General features: G+C 34.9%; 1 protein-coding gene across 1 annotated transcript in view; it reads right to left on the reverse strand.

The window, feature by feature from the left end:
- Positions 1 to 2241: 2241 nt before the first annotated feature.
- ZC3H6 (zinc finger CCCH-type containing 6) overlaps positions 2242 to 20842 on the reverse strand; it is a 52603-nt gene continuing 34002 nt past the window's right edge. The window contains exons 5-12 of the mRNA XM_082852140.1: positions 19803 to 19936; positions 14740 to 14856; positions 14002 to 14113; positions 11694 to 11803; positions 10435 to 10688; positions 8076 to 8587; positions 7521 to 7754; positions 2242 to 4652 (exon numbers count right to left, since the gene is read on the reverse strand). Of these exons, the coding sequence (XP_082708266.1) occupies positions 3181 to 4652; positions 7521 to 7754; positions 8076 to 8587; positions 10435 to 10688; positions 11694 to 11803; positions 14002 to 14113; positions 14740 to 14856; positions 19803 to 19936 (2945 nt within the window). The 3' untranslated portion in view covers positions 2242 to 3180. The remainder of the gene's footprint in view (positions 4653 to 7520; positions 7755 to 8075; positions 8588 to 10434; positions 10689 to 11693; positions 11804 to 14001; positions 14114 to 14739; positions 14857 to 19802; positions 19937 to 20842) is intronic.

Below are 20842 nucleotides of genomic sequence, written 5' to 3' on the forward strand. Positions count from 1 at the left end.
TGATAATTACTTCGCTCCTTACATCAAATCTGTAAGCAGTCAAAATTATACCCATTTCACAGAAAACGAACTAGACATTAAGATAAAACACCTATAAATCAATTCAGAACAAGACTATGAATTCATTGTCATAAACCTCTAGCCCTCATAAGTTCTCCTTTCCTCCCTCTCTCTCTTCTAATTAATTCAGCAAGTAGCTTATACGAACACTCATACAGGATTTTTTTTTACTAATCAACTATTCTTCTACTCTTAAAGTAAGTACGAGTAGCAAGGAAAACTACTAAACTCCTACGGCAAGTTAAAAGACAAACAAACCTAAGCAAACATCATTTCATAATTAGGCTACTTTGGTTGCAACCTAATTCTGGGGTTTAGTGCATACGGCTGGGTAACACAGAGGGTCTGTACAGCAACAGACCTAACTGCTGAGGCAGAGTTTGAAATCACTCCAACATTTGGTTCATTTTCAAGATTCAGAATGAGGTCCTAACTAGGAAACCTCCAGAGATAGGAGTTGGGAGCAAACTAAACAAGACATGGGAAAGCAGCTGCTCAATCTAAATTATGATCATCTGGATATCCCAACTCAACACCCTGACACATCCCACTCTATTCAACATCAAAGGGAACAGGTATAAAACTCTCACAAACCAGTATGAATAGTTAAGTTACATCTCAACCAATGAGTCTAGCAGACTCTTTAAAGACACAGTTATTTCTGTTATCTGTAAATGTTTGGCTTCTAAGAATAGGGACATAATGTACTTTTCAGTGTAACAGTGTAAATCAAATTAGATGGATTCTAAAAGCACCAATTCACCTTACAAGGAGCTTATTAATTAGAGAGAATGGCTACTTATTAAATTTTGGTAAGAAAATGGGAAAAAAGGATATTAAGATAATCCAGGTTGATAGGATATAATAGAATATTCCCTAAAGTTATCTCAATTAAAAAGCATTACAAATAAAAAATCATTATTTTAAACATAAATAAAACATTTTCATAAAAAATATATTGTTAAATTTGAAGGTAAGTTCAAACTTTCTTGTAAAATAGCCTCCAGGCCACTAGCCGATGTAATAGGGGCTCAAGAATACTAAGTAAATGAACTTACTTAGTAAGTAAGTATTAATGGTTTTTAAACCTTACTTTTAAATTAATCTTTTAATATCTCTCTTAGTAAAAAGGATCTTCTGTTAAGAATCTGGAAAAAAATTTGGATTCCATTTTGATCTTTAACATCCAAATTATCTTTTTTTGTGTGATGTTTTAAACGTAAACAGCATCACTTACAATAATTATAAAATCATGAATTAAAGATTTGCTAAAATTTTCAATTTAATTACTAAAATTCAGCAATTTTACTGATTTTATCCTGATAAAGGAATATTATTCTTAGGAATATAAATGTGTCTATATTTTTTTTTCTGTCAGTTTTATCCATTTTATTGACTTTTCAATTAACAATAAAGTTCGTTTGGATAGTAAGTCAGAAAATTCTTTCTATCATGGCTTTAAACTGCATTTTTTAACCCCAAAACATTATCCAGAACCACTTTAGGCTACAATGTAACCAAAGTATAAATAGTAGGAACTCACATTCCCTTGAACAACTGTCCTTCCACTTAGAACACAATGAACTTCTTAGGTAGGCAGGCAGAATTCTTGTTCACTTAACTGCAACCCCATTTAAGCACGGAATCAGGGCAAAAAAAGTAAAAAGTGAAGAAGGGAATAGAAAGGATATACATTAGTATTAAACCATATGCTATCTGAGTGTTAGGTTCCCACATAAATATTTTGCTGTATATTTTAAAAATCACTTCTCAAGGACTGATTTCCTCTACTTCCATTATCTTTTATAATGAAATACTCCTTTTCAAGTTACTTATTAGAGTTGTTACTAGCAAATACTGTCACATACCTCTAGTTCAAGATATTAATAGATACACTTAGCCTGAAACTAAGTGTACTACTTAGTTTTAGTTATAAATAATATATGTATAAAACAGGTAGGGTTGCCATTATTTATATACTGCAATAAATATACAAGAATGAGTACAAATTATTTTTCATAAAAATACAACCTCTGATCAATTCAGGAGGTCTCCAAACTATGACGACATTGAATACATTACACCACCAGGCAGTGTCCTCTGTTACAGAATGCCAGTCAGGTGAGATCTGGAAGAGATTCTTTATTGGTAGCCATATACAGTTGACTATACCATCTCTGTGTTTTCTCGCTATTTAAGAAAAAATATAGAACCTGGACATTTAAAACATTATCAATGAAATAATCACCACAGACTCACTGGATCTTTTAAAATTTTGTTAAAAATTGCCAAAGTCATGATGAATACAATTATTGCAGCTACATCATTTGAAAAAGTAATATAAATTATGCTGCTAAAGACAAAAAACATCGAAACGCATAAACGTCATAATGTAACACAGCAGTAACTCATAACTATTAATATGAAAAATTAAAAAGTTATGTTAGAGAACTCGGGAATTTTTCATTTTAGCAAAACATTCTGTTTATATATCTCCAACTTCTATGATACAGTATACCATAAAATACTTTTAAAAGGTACAACATTCAAATGCTTCATTTACACAAATAATATTGCCAGTACTAATAAAAGTGATGCCCTTAAACATGAACTGCTCTGCTAATTATGATTTTAAAAATGTTTTACTTCATTTTACATTTTAGCTAGCAGTCAGCATTACATATTAATCAGTTCTGTGTTGACAAATAGGATCCTAGTCAAAATACTGTTTCTGAAAAGTAATGTACATTATATTGCTTGAAACTAATAACCATATAAAAGTGGTAATCATTTATCTAAACACTGATTATGAAAGACAACTGGCATATATTCAGGCAGAGTGTTGAGTTCATGATGGTTTATTTACAATAAAAGTACTTTTACTGAAGCTAACGTGATATATAGGTTTCTATGTCAATTACTACAGTCTCTTAAAATTATAAAAATATTATATAAAATACCACAGGCTTTAGAGGATATAACTTCTTGTGGTTCTGATACTAGCAGCTGAAAAGTGTTTATAATTTAAAAATAAATAAACTATAGAGGTAAACCAGTTACAAAACAGCAGGGGACTGCAATAGTCACAAGAGTGAAAAGAACTGCTTAATTACACAATAGCTAACAAAACGGTGAAGCAGTTGGATCAAAAGTTTTAAAAACCTCTTTCAGAGATTTGTCATCTGTTGCTCTACGAGGGTCATCATCTGGGGTGGGGCTCACCTGACCCGGCTGCTTTGACTGTCTTGGATCGCTGTACTGGGGTCTAATTAAGCCTGTTAATGCCTGAATCGGAAGACTGTGCACTGCTGGGACCTGAACGGTACCGGAACTCCCAAGAATATCTGCCTCTGGGTCAGCTGGCCCATCAACAGGGACGTCCACGTTTGGAGCGACTTTCTGTGGTAGGACTGCTTCTCCAGTAGGAGGCTCGTTTTTATCACTACTTTTTAAACCACCACTTTTTTTCTGACTCTCTGCATTTTCTGTTGCTGGCTCTGATGTAGATGATGAACTATGCTCCCTAGGGTCATACAAACTAATAGCACTAAGGACTGAACCTGGAGTTCCCAGGGGAAGGCCAGCTGAAGATGAGAGTTTAGGGGCATATGGAGGCAAAGCCCCAGGACCAGAATTGCTAGATACTGCCCCTAAGGGCTGTGATGAACCAGAGTTTGATCTGGCTACATGAGGGGCACCCTTTGATGTATGTGAATCCTTCATAACTCCTTGATGAGACTCTGTACTATGCAGTCTGTGAAGTCTAGGATCAAAACTTTTTTGCAGCCTAGGGTCTCCTAATTTACTTCCTGAACTATGTACGTCTCCAAATTGGTCTAGGTAGCCTTCTCTGTTTGCCGTGTTAATTTTGGCCTTGCCTGCTAGTTTTGCATCAGTGGGCACTGTGCTTTGACGAAGATCACTTTTTGTATTCCACAACCTACTGAGCCTCTGATCAGCTATAAGAGGGGGCAGAGGTAAATTGATTGAAGATACTGGGTCAGGTTTAGGTAAAGGGACTGGAAGTAAGTCTTCTGGAGCCCACACGATGTGTTTTGCAAAGTTGGGTTTGGTTAGGGTAATATCCATTTTAATGTGACTAAACTGTCTCAGTTGTGACCTTGGATCCTGGAGCATTATACCAGGGGAAGAATCCAAAGGTATTAAGAAAGCTTTTTCTCTCAGTTCTCTTTCTGTATCTTCATCGTCATCGTCTCCTCTTTTGTGTTTGACATTAGGGCCAGCATTTCCATGATGTAAATCAAACTTTGCTCCACCAACAGAAGAACCTACGTGACCACTTCCATTCCCTCTTAATTTCCTGGGATCCCATGCAAGTCTAAGATCCAGTGGGGTAGACTCAGAAGATTTTCTAACGTCTTGCCTTGAGATAGTCCTAAGTCTAGGGTCAACCACTTGGCTGCCTTTATTTTTCTCTTTAGCAAGCCTTGGATCAGTAGGAGTGCTGAGTTCTGTGGAAGGTTGTTGTTGACTCCTTAAAGTTTCTGTTTGCTTCTGCAATGTTTTCAGTATTGACTTGACACTGCTTCCTTCTTCCTCTTCACTACTGGAATACCAGTTAACAGTATCATCTAAATGCAGATAAAAACTATGGTAAAGAATGAAGCATTCATATTTGGCCTTAATTAAGATGAAAAAAACACATATACTATTTCTGAATAAGTGTAGTCTAACTTCAAGAAAACGCATCATAGAAATGACAGAGTTTCAACACTGGAACAAGATAAGATGTGGTATAACAATTAGCAATTCAGTCACTATACTTTATAAAGAAAGAAGTATGATATTAGAACATGTGTAATGTCCTTCTAGTCAGAGAACAGTCTGAACCTTTCATTCCAGCTGGTCAAAGGGAGCTCAGAAATGTGTGGTAAGACAGAGCTGGGGGAGAAGGGAAAACACTCTTGAAGAGGAATACCAAAATGTTCTGGCTCTCTTTTAATTCATAGCTCTGGATTTAACTTCATAGCTTAATCCCTGAAACTTCATAGCTCTGGATTTATCAGGATAACAAGGGAGAGCTATAAAAAAAAAATACCTGGAAAGAAAACAAAACACTAACAACGATGGTTAAGGAAGCAAAGGGAACCGAGCGAGTGTGGGCTCAGGTGGGGACTTTTCACTCATACTATATTTTTAGATGTTTGACCTGTGTGAATATATTAATTATTCAAACATTAAATTAAAAACAACAAAGAAAACTAACAGCCTAAAATGTATATACTTTAACTTTACGAGAACACTTTGGGCCTTACTCTTAAAGCCTATGTAACCCTAGTGTATTAGGCACAATGTTAAGACGCTTAACCATCAGAGGTCTTCTCTCTGGTAGAGAAGGGAATAAAAACTGATGCTTCAGGAGGGCGAGTCTCCTTCCTCTCCATTAAAACACACATAGGTTGTCTCTGAATTGGCCACATGTATACATGTGTGTGTGTGTGTGTGTGTGTATGCACACACATACGCGAACGTATGTGCACACCCTCCTGCGCATCCTGGAGTGTCTTGGGCCAACAGAACAGCATATATACTCTCACTTTTACCTCATCTCACTGCTCACTAATGTGTTTCCACAACATCGAACTTTAGTGCTACACACTTAGTTTGAACAGAACAGTGCTGCTGAAACAAGCACTCGGGAAAGCAATTATACTCCAATAAAGATGTTAAAAAAAAAAATACGTAGAACAGATCCTTCCCTCACAGCCCTCAGAAGGAATCCACCCTGCCGACACACCTAGATCTCAGACTCCTGGCCCCTACAACTGCGAAACAATAAATATCTGTTGTTTAAGCCAAAACCCAAACCAAAACAACAACAACAAAAAAAACAAGCACTCGTATTTAGGGTGGGGATGTGGCTTAAAATAGTATATATCAATATTATATCACAATGGCAAAAAGTTTTACTCATATCTCGGTGTCTGAAAAAACTACTTCTAGACACCGGATCTCTTTTTTTTTTTTTTCCCTTTGACTTCCAGGAAGTCTAGAGCTAGACTTGTGATTCACTTTCAGCTGTTGTAGTTATTTTAAATATTTCTGTATAGGAGCTTCACTCCTCATAGAATTTGGTACTTGATCCAGATAGGTAAGACAATCCAAATCTGATCCAAATAGGTAAGATGCTATTTTATTTTCACTTTCATATCAATGTATTTTATAAGCAGTCTTAAATTCTTTTTGGAATAAGAATGAATATAGAGCAGAAAGAAAGTAGAACAGTAGAGAAAGGTCAGTGGAAAGCAGATATTAGACAGAAAATGATAGTTAAGAGGTTTCTATGAGCATTTTATCAAAGGACAAATAAAATTTATAAAGGCAATAAAATTTCTAACAATGAACAAAAACACAAAAAACCTAGCTGTTTAAGAAGTTTTCTGTATTCCGAGAAAACAAGCCTCATAAAACATTACCAATTTTATAGTATTAAAGTATAAAATTTTATATCATGTAGAAAAGTTTTAATTTTCTTATTTATGAAAACATAAAGCTTTGTTACTTTAAAGAAAGATTACCATTAAAATGGTTGCGTATTAAAATTAGCACCTAAAAGAGTACACATAAATTTTACAGGAATTAACTTATTAGAAATTCCTCATTTCCCTGTCATGCTAAATAAATGAAGAGTTAATAACACCTTTTTTGAAAACATAACAATGTTTATATAATAGCTTGTAGCTACCTAGTGTTATCTAGTTTTACATAGTTATTCATAAATTTCATGGGGCTTTGTTTTTTGGCTGCACCTCGAGGTATGCAAAACTTCCCAGACCAGGGATCAAACCCGTCTCCCCTGCAGTGGAAGTGCAGTCTCTTAACCACTGGACTGCCAGGGAAGCCCTAAATTTCATGTTTAAGAGTGGCCAAACACATCAATTTTGTAATTCATAAGAAGAACTGGGTGATTTAAAGTTCTCTGCCCTTAACTGAGTTAACTAATTGCTGTACACATATCAATATCAAAAATACTAAGGGAAACTTAGTGTCCCCACGTAGTCTTTTAAATTAAAAATAATATTCCTTAATAACATAGCAGAACCTGAAGTATACAGCCTCTGCCCATGAAAATCTAATAATCAAATAACTTTGAGCTTGAGTTACAGGTTAAAATTCCTGAACTGGAAGGTATCTTGTTCCTGTTCTATTTCTTTTCTTTAAAAAAGAAAAAAGGCATAATAGCAAGTCTGCTTGCCCAGGCCTCACACTCCAGCTTCAGTCTCTTTATTGATTCAAATCAAACCCTTTGCAATTAACTACTAATGCATCAATGGCACTGGAAACTACAATCAATCCCAAGAAGATAGGAGCTATGAGATAAATTGGAAATAGAATAGATAGTTCACAGGAACTCCTTTTTCAAATTTTAACTTATTCAAGACCATTTCAGGAACTGAGTGATCCAAATAGGTAAGATGCTATCATACCACCTGACACACCTTCTTCCTTGCTTGGTGCCCTCTGAGGTTGGGTGCTGCCTGGTTCTTCATCTTCTTGGTATTTCTGAGTAAGTCTAACAAAAAGAGCTCTCTGCACTGCAGGGAGGAGACCTGGTGCAGGCAGGGGGCCATGGCCTGTCACATTACTGCTGCTGTCAGACCCACTCCCGCGGGTAGGTGAGTCTTGAACGATAGGAGGCTGATGCTGGGCAAATTCACCATGCCACGTCCCATCTACATGCATAACACGGAAAGAGACACTGATTTAGCGTAAAACTCCACTAGACAAGTACCACTGTGAGTTGTAAGAAATTGAGTTACAGTAATATCACATTTGATTATCAGATTATTATGTGATTGTAAGCACTTTTCAAGGTTATCTAAAGGTCTATTGTTACAAATATTTGGTTAAATTTAAATCATATTTTAATGTTTCAATTTCATCACATTTTACGTTGCTTTATTTAAAACATGCATTCTTTCCATGCTTTTAAAGAAAAATAGGACTCCAGATATTTTAAATTAGAAATGAGTTATTTCAAAAGGTAAGCTTACCACCAGAGTTATTGGGTGGCTGAAAATTATGTACAGCATGCTGTGAATAGTAATTATCATAAAACTCAGCTGCGTTTTGTAAGGACTCATAATTGGTATTGAGCTGCATTTCACCAGGACTTTGCAGGTGTGATGAACCTGGAGAACAGTGATTCTCTCTAGGTACTTTCATCATGTGTTCTGGAAAGCCAGGGCAATGGTAAGCACCACTCATATTTGGTGGTGTCAAAGGTGTATCCGGTTGAACAAGTACTCCCGCTTGACTGTGAGGGCCTACAATTCCAGGTGGACCAGGCGGCAAAGGTGGGCTCTGCGGCATTGGTAGACCAGGAGGTCCTGCGCATGGATGATGTCCAGGGGAGCCTGGGTGCATCACAGGACTATTGTGTCCCTGAGACATATTAGGTCCGGGACCTGGACTTGACCCAGAACTATACATATGTTGAGTATGTGGGCTGCTTTCCTGAAATTGTGGTCCTGGTGGTGAGGCACTGTTATAAAATGCTGGTGGCCTGTAGACAAAAGAATAATATTTCTTAGTTCAAAGAAAAGAGGCAAACAAGAATGTTACATTTCTAAATAGATACTGGTTGAATGTTTTACAGTATCAGAAGAGAAAACTATATTTTTAAGAAGCAATTTATTCCATATTATCTATAAGTAGAAACACCAACATATGTATCTTGCCTTCATTTTAGCACACAAGTTTTCTAAATTGCTGCTTACTATCATCTGTTCTAAAACTTAATATTGATGTTTTCAAAAATATAGAAAAATACAAAGATAAATATGATTCATCTCTAATCCTATCACCCAGAGATAAACTTTTTGATTGGTTCTCGTCTAATCCTTTTTCTAGGTACACACAGACCTTTTTATAACAAAATTAGAATTATACTATATAAACGTACTGCTTGTATTATAATTTCTAATTGGTTATTGCTTGACATGAAAAGATTTTAGTTTTTGAATGTTGCTCTTCTTTCTGGGCATCTTACTAATTTAATTACAGTTGGGCCTCCATATCGGCAGGTTCTGCATCCACAGATTCAACCAACTGCAGATCGAAAATATTCAGAAGAAAAAAATTGCAAAAAGTTCTGAAAGCAAAACTTGATTTGCTGTATGTACTCCAGCAACTATTTACATAGTATCTACATTGTATTTACAACTATTTACATAACATTTGCATTGTATTAGGTATTACAGATAATCCAGAGATTATTTAAAGTATACGGGAGTATGTATGAAGGTTATACGCAAATACTTCACCATTTTAATGTAAAGGACTTGAGCATCTGTGGATTTTGGTATCCATGGAGCTCCTGTAACCAATCCTCCTGAGACACCCAGGAACAACTGTACAACTTCTAATAGTTTTGTCAGTGAATCCTTTGGGTTTACTAAGGGAAAATGCCCAAATAATGAGTCTGCCCCACCATTTCTAATCATATCTATTCTATCTTTCTCTTTTTGCATTGACTAGGATCTAATCTATAATATTTAGCCAAGCAGTGGACAGACTTGTCTTCTTCTTGACTTTAATAGAAATATTTTTTTTTTTTTTTGCGGTAAGCAGGCCTCTCACTGTTGTGGCTTCTCCCGTTGCGAAGCACAGGCTCCGGACGCGCAGGCTCAGCTGCCATGGCTCACGGGCCCAGCCGCTCCGCGGCATGTGGGATCTTCCCGGACCGGGGCACGAACCCATGTCCCCTGCATCGGCAGGCGGACTCTCAACCACTGCGCCACCAGGGGAGCCCAACAGAAATACTTTTAATGGCTCATATTAACTGTGATATTTGCTACAGATTTCTTATTCCTCAATTGCTGAGATCTCATTGCTTCCCCGAGTCTTCAGGATTAAAAGAATAATCAACAATGGGACTTAGAGCCCAGGTGCACAGACCCTGGTGGATGGGAAACAGGACCGGAAAATGCAAACTTGGATGCAGCCTTATCCAGAGGTTTTCCTCTAACAGCCCAAGGAACGACTTCTCTAAAAGAATGAATATGCTGGAGACATATTACCCACTATTTGAAGATGTTATCAGTGACAGTCCTGCCTCATAACAAGGTGGTAGGAATGCCAGTTCCATCCACCTGGCAGTGCCCTTCAGGATTAGTGTGTGGAGAGGTTTCTGAAGCTGTGTTAAGGATTCTGTACAGAAAAGCACTGATGGCATGGCAGGCAGCAGAGGGTGGGGCAAAAAGGAAGTGGGAAGCAGCAGTTGGGGTGCATGCCAGACATCTGCTACCTCTACCTAAGTTTAATTATATGATTGACATGGAATACAAGTTAGTTTCTTAATAAGAATTTTTAGGGGGAAAATGCAGCCATTTTTTGAAAAATTTAACTTACTTCTTCCCAATTTTATGTGCTAAATCCACAGTAGGTTTTACAACTATTTCAAAGAGAGATGGAATTTTCTTGAAATCATCAGAGAGATCTGTCTGAAAATCATCTTCGGGATCAGAAAAGGGAAAATGCTCTGGTGGGGTTGGCAGAAGCCCAACTCCTGGAGGCGGTTTGGGAAGAGGAGTTATGCCACGCTTTCTAAGTTCTTCTAACTCTCTTTCATCTTCATTTGTAGCTTCTTCTTCAGTATTCAACACCTAAAAATAATTGGCAAGGATTACTATTTCAAAACAAGCTTTCTTCCTCACATTTAAAACTGTGACGACTTGAGTAAACTAGTTTTGTCAATAGAAAAATACAATATTAAAGTTGAAATAGATCAGAGATAGCTAACTACTTTTTTATAAAGAATATGAGGTTCAAAGAGGTAAAGGATATTTCTTAAAGTAAATTAGCTTTTGTAGAGGTCAAATTTTGTGGTTACCAAGGTAGTGGGAGGAAGAACTGGATGAAGGTACTAAAAAGGTACAAACTTCGAGCTATAAGATAAATAAGTACTAGGGATGTAAAGTATAACATGGTAAATGTAATTAACAGTGCTGTATATTATATATAAAAGCTGTTAAGAGAGTAAATCCCAAGAGTTTTCATCACAAGGAAAAAAATCTTTTCTACTTCTTTAATTTTGTATCTATGTGAGATGATGGATGTTCACTAAATTTACTGTGATCATCATTTCAAGATGTATGTAAGTCAAATCATTATGTTGTACACCTTGAATTTATACAGTGCTGTATGCCAATTATATCTCAGTAAAATTGGAAAATAAATAAACTGCATTTGAACAGAAGCTCAACTGAGAGAAATAAAATTTATGAGGGACTGGTTCAAAAAATTAGGTTTTTTAATGGCAGAACAATGATAAGAACAAAAGATTCTGTTTTTTTTTAAGGTTAAGGCAATTGTATTACTTACTATCATTAATAAGTAAAGGATACTATAACAGGTGCCACTATTGAGCATTTACTATTTACTAGGAGTGGTATGAAGTGTTTCATATACATCACATAATTTAATCTTTTAAGAACAAAAGATTCTTAATTCTTAGTCCAATATTCCTGCTTTTCTAACACATTACATTAACAGAATAAAACATAAACTAACAAGTCCTTGATCTCTCAGCAGAGTTTTATAAACTATGACTTATAAAACATGATTCAAGTCAAATGAATCTGTAATCAAGGTACAAAAATATTACTCACTTTGTCCAAAAGTTTCTTTGTTTCTTTAGTGAGATCATCATGTGAAAATTTACAGTTGTCTCCTTGGTAACATTTTGCTCCACTATGATAGAACTTGCATGGAAATTCATGTAAATAAAAATATTAAGGAATAGACGACGTAAAATCAAACTCTCATATTTTTATACCCAAAAACATAACTGCTGAATCAATGACTTTATTACTAATACTGTACTAAATTTTCTATAATCACACAATTTTTTAAATTTTAAATATTTTAAATACATGGCAAAACATTCAAAAATTTTAAGTCTCCTCTACTCTATTAAAACTAGAAAACATTTTTTAAGAGCTTAACTTTTGTATTTAAAAAAAACTTGACTGTACAAACTATATTACCTGTTATTTTTTTCTGTCAGTGATAAATGTTTATATCTTCTATCATAACAGAGTTAGTAATGTGGGTAATTAACACAGACTTCCTTAGAAAGAGCTTTGGGTCAAGATTTTACAAATCATCTCCCAAATTACCATAATATAAATTATGCCAAAAATTCTGTGCAAAATCTAGATGCCTTCACCACTGATCAAAAGAGTCATGTTAAAGTTTCAATAGTTTGTTGAGAGTACCATGATACGAAATGTTAAGTATAAATGTTAAGCTTGGATAATTAGCTAATTCCATTAATATTCTTTTTTCTCAATAACCATTTTTTTAATTGAAGTATAGTTAATTTACAATGTTGTGTAAGCTTCAGGTATACAGCAAAGTGATTCAGTTACACATATATGTATCTATTCTTTTTCAAGAAAAGAATTTTTTAAAGTAAAAATATTTATGATGGCTATAGCAAATATTATAGTGTAATTTAATTATGTAAACTCTGTTACTTTACTCAATAAAATAAAATATAGAACAAATAAATTTTGTAGCAAGAGCTCATATCTATGAAGAAAATAAAGGGGTCTGATATGTCAAATATCCCAAAAATGAAAACTACAGGCTAATCTTACTTAAAATTTTAGAAACAAACTTCTAAAGAAAATATTAAATCTAGAAGTATAGTGAAAAATATACCATTTTCAGGTAGTGTATGTTCTGGAAATTTCTGGGTAGTTTTAGGAAATTTATTATTGTAATCATCACATTGATAAGGTCAAGAGAGAAAAATCATGTGATCATCTTAGCAGATACAAAAGGCAACTGATAAAATTCAAGATCTTTTTTTGATATTAAAAACTGTTAGTAAAATAAGGATATACATACTTGAGTTTAAAAAAAAATCAATATTAAAACTACAGCCAAAGCAAAAGGGCATTATCTTTGAAACATGTATTATGCTGCCACAATCACTATTATTTAACATTTTTCTGGAAGTATAGACAATACAGTTGAAATTGTCATCCCACAGATGGCATGACTATGGAGAAAAACATAAGAATAGATGGAAAGCTTTAGGAAACAGTTCAGTAAGGTATCTGGTTTCTAAAGAAGTACGTCAAATCTGAAAAAAAATTTTCTTTGATTGAATAAGACAAATTTATCATAACATTTTGATAAAGAAAAAAGGAGTATCTGCCCTAGTAAATATCAAATATAATATTACAGAGGGGAATGGTCAAAGAGTACAACGTGTAACAGTAGTATAGAAGCAGAATTATGCACAGAGGAAAATTTAGAATATGGTTAAGGTGATCTTTTAAATCTGTGAAGAGGGGACAATGAGCTAACCATTTGGAAAAAAATAAGGTCCTTACTGAAGGACAGTATACATATATATATATATATATATATATATATATTTTTTTTTTTTTTTTTAAAGGACCATATATAGTGAAATGCCATAGGGGTAGAGGTAGGAATACAACTGAAATGTATAGATTTCCAAAGGGAGAAGTAGGGAAGAATATATAGTGCTTATCATTAGGTGGTAAGATTTGATAAGACTTTGGTTTAATAATTTCCAACAATGACAATTTATTACTTATGAACCTAAGTAAATAATCATTTAGTCACAGAATAAATATGTTGCGAACTACTCCTTCAGGAACCACAGTCTCTTGAAATACTTATAAGCTGAGTATATTAAATATGAAGTATATTTATTTCATAGATTTTTTTCCAAAGGGAAGTTATTTCGTTTCCCTAAAGAAAAAAATTCAGTTTGCCCTTTTGAAGTGCAAAGGCTGATTAGACCTGGTTTATATAACGTGCTATTTTAAATTTAAAACCAAACTAGGCTTTCTGGGTTGTACTTATGATTTTTAAAGTCTCAGTGATGCTTGAAAACTACAATATTTTGGTTAACATGTTTTTAATAAAGGATATTATGCATATAAATGCAGTTCTCTCCTTTGGTACAATATCCTTGTAAATAAAATTTGCAGATCTCTTTTCTCTTCTCCAACTCTGCATCATGATCAAATTTACATTGATCTCCCTGTTAACAAAAAAAGAAAAGAAGAAAGAGGGAAAAAAAAAGAAACCACTGAATTGAATTTTCTCCATGGTGTTTCATGGTAGAACTATGGTCATATCTCCAGTCTTTAAATAATGAGCTAATAATAATTCAAACAGTCCTTAGAATTCTTGCCCAAGACAGTGGATGTGGCTCTTTGCAGAGAGCCAGCACAGTCAGCATGACCTCAGAGGATACTGCCTGGCTCCACCAGCACTCACCATTTGTAGCTGAGCTACTCTGGGGACTTATTTAACCTCCTGGTTTGGCCATGTTAAAAATGAGGATAATAACAGTGACTACAATTCACTGTGTCACTGTAAAGATTAAAACATTTAATATTAGTAATCTACTTTGAACAGTACTTGCCATACAGTCAGCATCATGTGTTTGTTAAATAAAATCTCATTTCAACAAGTTATATTACTGCCCCAGAATGTAATTAAATGAGTTCTGATATACAGTATTCAATGCAAGATACATTTTGAAGAACCAGTTTTATTACAACTATATGAGAAATGAAAAAACTAACCACCCCCTAAAATGACTTTACATTTTAAAGATTATTTCAGAAGTTAAAATGATTTATGATACCCCTATAAATTTACCTTAATACATCTCCCTTCCAGAAAGTATTTACAGATTTGTTTTCCTTTATGTTCCACTGTGTGCTGATTAATAAATTCCTGAGTCATAACCTTCCATTTTTTCCCTGGTTTACTATACTGCAAGAAAAAAAATTATTTAAATAAAACATATGAAGTAGTAAAAAGGTATTAAAATGTATAGTCAAATGAATCTAGAAAGCAGTATACATTGATTATTAAAAGTAGTGAAGACTGGACATTCTGATGCTATTCATTTACTTGGAGAGAGATATGCTTCTAGAAAAGTGCTTATTGCTATACTAGTAGTTGCAAAGAATGCTATTTCTAATTTAATGAGGACATACAACTACATTTTTCAAAATAAAATTATGAAAATCTTGAAAATTAACAATAATACTTTGGCAAAGGTACAATAAAATATTTACTCTCATGTACTGTTGATGGAAGACGTACAATATCCATACTGTTTGACACAAAATTTGTACTTTTCAGGATTATTCTGAAGGAATTATCAGGAAGGCACACAAAGAGTTATTCACAAAAATAACTACTGCAGAATTATTTACAAGTAAAACAAACAAACAAAACAAAATCTAGAAATACTGTACCCATCCAAAACTAGGAGACAAGTCAAACACATTATGATACACTTAGGTGGTAGAATATTATACTGTCATTAAAAAATCGTGGGATGGAAAGACAATTTGGGGACATAAGAAAATGTTCACAATACCTTACCAAGTGAAAATGTGACCCCAGTTTATAATAATAAAGACAAAGAAAAAGACTAAAAGAATATACCCCTACCTTTAACAGTGTATGTCTCTAGGTATATCTCTAAAAAATTATAGATCGCTTGCGTGTGTGGTTATTTTGTACTTTCTATAGGAAAAAAATGGAGGATGCATTATCTTTAACTTTTAAATTAAGAAAATTAAGAAAAATTAGTATGTGGTAGAAAATCTCACAGCCCTACCTGTTTTTCTTAGTTCTTCTCCTCAGTCTCCTATTCAACTTTTGCTACAAGTATAAGAGGGTGGAGTAGCAAGAGAGTATGAAGCTTAGCCAAGCTAAGGACTTCCACTCATGAATGCTATAAAATATCACTTGTTTTTCAGGCTCTTAGCATGCACAGTGCCTTGAACATCGAGGAGCTTAATAACTATTGATATTTGCTCTTCTGATGTGATATCAGTTTTCCCTTTTCCCTCAATTTGTTAGAAGATGGAGAACAAAGCACAATCTACTGAAAACAGGAAACTGCCTCTCAGCAAACACTTAAGGAAATAGATGGCTAAACTTAAATCTGACCCTCAGCGCTCCCAACTGATGAAATATACATTTTACTAGAAGGAGTCTGGAAAAAAGTACAAGAATACCAGGAAAATAGAGAACCTTTGAGGTTCTTTTAAAAAAATACATATATATACCCAAATTGCCCAAGGAAAACGCAAAGAAACTGCTTATACTCTACTCTGATGGGATCATTTAAAATGTCTTAAATCTACGTAAATTTTACTTACAAACATTTTCTATTTCTAGCCTCACTTAGAACAGGTAGATATAAATGACCAGTTCACATATGCCTTCTGTACAAGGAACTGTGGCTGTAATAAAATAGGCAGCCAAAGAGAGTGCATTGTGCAAAGTCAATGAGCCAACTTGAGGAATATAACTCTGAAATTAAAAAGTAAAAATATTAGGTAATCACCCTCCCCCCAAAAAAAACGCTGAAAAATGTACCAAGTTGTACCTATGTTTCATTAATAACTTACTCTTTCTATGTTACTTTCTAATGATACACCTCGTTGTCTTAACGGAGGATCGCTGGGGGCTGTTTTTTTCCAGTTTAGTTCTGTTTAAACAAGTAGCAAGTACTGCAGTACCCATAACTATGGGAAAACTGACTATAATCAAGGTAGTCTAGAAAATCTAAAGCAAGTTGAACAAAATTTCAGGATAAAATAAAGTGCCTAGAAGGTCTTTTAAGCTTGAGCGTACAGAAGAACCACAAATGTCCTCTATACATTTAAAAAATTTTTAATTTAATTTTTATTTTATATAGGAGTATAGCTGATTCACAATGTTGTGTTGTCCTCTATCCTTAAGATCTTTTATGAACTATAAGAGCTGGAAGAATGACAGAAGTAATCTAGTTCATCACCCTTACTGGACAAATATGAAAACTGAAGATTAGTGAAGTTAGTGACTTGCCAAAGGTTACGTTTCATGTTAGGAGAATCAAGATAGAACTCTTTGCACTATATTACACTGTTTCAAAGAAAACACAATGCAAGAAAGAGGGAGAAGGAATTCTCTGGTGGTCCAGGGTTAGGACTCTGCGCTTCTACCGCAGTGGGGCATGGGTTTGATCCCTGGTCAGGGAACTAGGATCCCACAAGCTGTGCGGTGTGGCCAGGAAAAAAAAAAAAAAAAGAAAGAAAGAAAGAGAGAGAAGGAAAAGACAGAGAAAGGGAGGGAAAAACCAAACTACCCACTTGGTGATTTTAAAATTTATTTACTCTAGAGGATGTATTATATTGGTATAGGGAACAAGAGCATAAAAGATTTTTTAAATATACTAAAAGGAGGAGGAAATTAAAGGATCTACTGGGAAAAGAATATGTATTTATAAAAAAAATTTAATAGCTACTATAAAGACTAAAAAATTTTAGGAGTTTTATGGCCAAAAGACTGAATAAGGCTCTAAAATCCATCAAAAGTTTGCATGTTCTGTGACTATACTTGAGTTTTCAAGAAAATTAGTGTGGACATGCAGGTATTCCTAAATTTATCTGGCCTTTGGAGGATCTTATACTCCTTGAAAAGGCAAGGGTAAAAATGGATCTATGTTGGCCACCCCAAGTATGTTCACTCTACCCTGGATGGGCCTCCGCCAAAGCACTCCTGAACAAGAGCTGCTTCCTTGGACTCTGACACACTCCTGCTTGTTTCTGGAACCGTAAGAAGAAATCTCTCATGAGAGCCAATAAACTGACATAGTGTTAATAACATATTTTAATCTTGATAAAGAAAGGAAACATATTCTAAATCTGATAAATGTAAAAGAAAGAATTTATTCTGATTTTCTACTACATGATAAAGAAATCTTTTAGTTGCAGCCCAGATCTGCAAACATCTAAAATGTTAGTGCTCGAAGAGGCCATTAGAATTAATACTGTACTCTAATTTTACAGATCGAGCAAACTGAAGCTCAGAGATAGGCAGTAACATGATCAACGCCACACTTTCTTGGAAGCTAGTATTTTTTCACATATAGGGTATAAGTACTGAATATAGAAGAAGACTTACTTAGAAAACATTCACATTAATTTGGTCTAGTGAAAGCAGCATCCTAGACATCTACACGTGTCTAGAAAGATGGACAGGCAGGTTATAGTCACCCAGAAATTCTAAGTTTGTTTCCATGGAGCGGTGAGCTAGGAGTAAATGTTAGTAGGTGTGTAGGAAAAAGAGTTCATGGTCAAGCAAATTTTGAAAATGATGGGTTGAACAAAGTAAAACAGACTTCTTTATGCCTAGCCTGCTCAGAGTGTTTAATACATTAATGTTGACTGAGAATCCCCGAGTAGCGTAGCATGGGCTGGGTTTCACAAATTCATTTGGGCCCAAACTTCTTTTTTCTGTTAACAACTCCCTAAGTAGTACCTTAATGAGTACATATTAAGAAATCTTTGCCCATTATCTTTAAACCCAGAAATGAGAAAACTGAGCATTTTCCAATTACAATATGTTACTATCCCTTTTCTTTTTCTTTTAATTTTTAAAAAAATTTTGCCCACATTGGGTCTTTGCTGCTGTGCACAGGCTTTCTCTAGTTGTGGTGAGTGGGGCTACTCTTCGTTGTGGTGCGCGGGCTTCTCATCGCAGTGGCTTCTCTTGTTGCGGAGCACAGGCTCTAGGCGCGTGGGCTTCAGTAGTTGTGGCACGTGGGCTCAGTAGTTGTGGCGTACGGGCTTAGTTGCTCCGCAGCATGTGGGATCTTCCCGCACCAGGGCTCGAACCCGTGCCCCTGCACTGGCAGGCAGATTCTTAGCTACTGCACCACCAGGGAAGCCCCTACTATCCCTTTTCTATCAATCAAGGTTGCAGCTACTGATAACCCGCCCTTGCTCTGTACAATTCAATCAAACCTTACTGGAACAATGGCAGAATACAGGAATTGGACCACTCTAATCCAGAAAGTCGCTACAAGGTTGAAATGTACTGTTCAGAGTTCAGTTCAATTCAACATATATTTATTCAATATCTACTAAACACATAATTCATAAATTCATCTTTCCAACCATTTATACCTCCTTTTTTCTCTTTTAATGATTTCAACTGTAATAAGTAAGTGAATTTACCGCTATCTCCCTTCTTGGTCCTGCTACGTATTGAGCTATTAGCATTTTATTGCCATTTGCATCTAGGGACCGTGACTCCTAGGAAAGGAAAGTACAACAGAGAACTAATAGAACAAACATTTTTGCTTTCAGACATATCAATTTTATTTTGAGGTGCTTTCCAACTTACTGATTTTATTTCGAGGGCACCAAAACGTGCATCTGTGTACTACTATCAAAACTAATTAAAACAATACTTCTTTTCTGGAGTTCATCTATACTCATTCGATCTGAACTGGAAAATTTTCATTTACTAGGAAAGTAGCCTTAAAATAACAATGCTGGGCTTCCCTGGTGGCAGAGTGGTTAAGAATCTACCTGCCAGTGCAGGGGACATGGGTTCAAGCCCTGGTCTGGGAAGATACCACATGCCGTGGAGCAACTAAGCCTGTGCGCCACAACTACTGAGCCCACGTGCCACAACTACTGAGCCCGCGCACCTAGAGCCCGTGCTCCTTAACAAGAGAAGCCACCTCAGTGAGAAGCCCGCTCACCGCAACTAGAGAAAGTCCACGGGTGGCAACGAAGACCCAGTGCAGCCAAAAGTAAATAAATTAAATAAATAAATTTTTTAAAAATCACAATGCTTTCTTTTGCAGCCAAATAAGTTACAAAATGGAAAAGCTCCTCTCCTCATTATATATAAATTCTCAGTACCTCTTGAAAGTCATCCGTTCCTGAAAACACATTAGGCCCTTTATTGGCCCTTCCTCCACGGTCTTTGCGTTTGATTTTCTTCGGCAAGCCGCGTCCACGAGCAACATTAAAACTTTTAACCCTCTGTTCAATACCTAAAAAAGTTAAAATGTACTTCAGATAGTTAAAAAAAACAGCACACTAGACAATCTACTAGTTTACAGGGAATAGCATATTTTAAATAGTCTATAATGTACAGTGTATTCTTTTTTTCCCTTTAGATTCAGTAAAAACAATTAATTCAGTCTTTACGTTTTACTTCGTGGGTACTGCTCCTTATTGTTTTGTTTCTTAAGGGATGTTAACAACATAGGGAAGGCAAGAAACAAGGATATATACATGGCTGGAGAGGTCAAATCTAGTTTTATTCTTCTCAATTTTCCTTAGAATAAGCAATTAACAATGTTTTCTGTTTTTAAGAGAATTAAATATTACATTCATCTCTAAGGAAGGCATTGTAGGTATTTGTGATTAATTTGTGGCAAATTGAGTTTCTACTGATAATGTTGAACAGACATCACATATATCTCCAAGCAAAATTTATACTTGTCTTTTACTTTTGAAAAACTTGATATTTAAAAGTCTCCAAAGAGATACTCAAATGACTAAAATTATATATTAGAGTAGTAAGTTACAATACAAAGTGATTTCTCATTATACCAAAGTCATATTGAACTAATAAGTTTTCTAATGATATTAAACCTACAAAATAGCCAATAGATATATAGAAAAATGTTTCACTTCATTAAAGAAATCAAAGAAATTAAAAATTTAAAGATAACATAACTATTTTCACCTCATAGAATAATGTTGGTAGGGATTTGGAGAAATTGGCATTTGCACACACTGGCAGGGGTGTTATAAATGGCTACATCACCTTTTTGGATATCAACTTTGTATATGGATCAAAAATCTTCAAATGTAGCTATGTCTTTTGACTCAATTCTATATTTCAGCATTTACTCTCAAAAAAAAAATGTTTGCCAAGATATGTATAAATA

Source organism: Leucopleurus acutus (genome assembly GCF_964270905.1).
Source record: "Leucopleurus acutus genome assembly, chromosome: 12".
Lineage (NCBI taxonomy): Eukaryota > Metazoa > Chordata > Mammalia > Artiodactyla > Delphinidae > Leucopleurus > Leucopleurus acutus.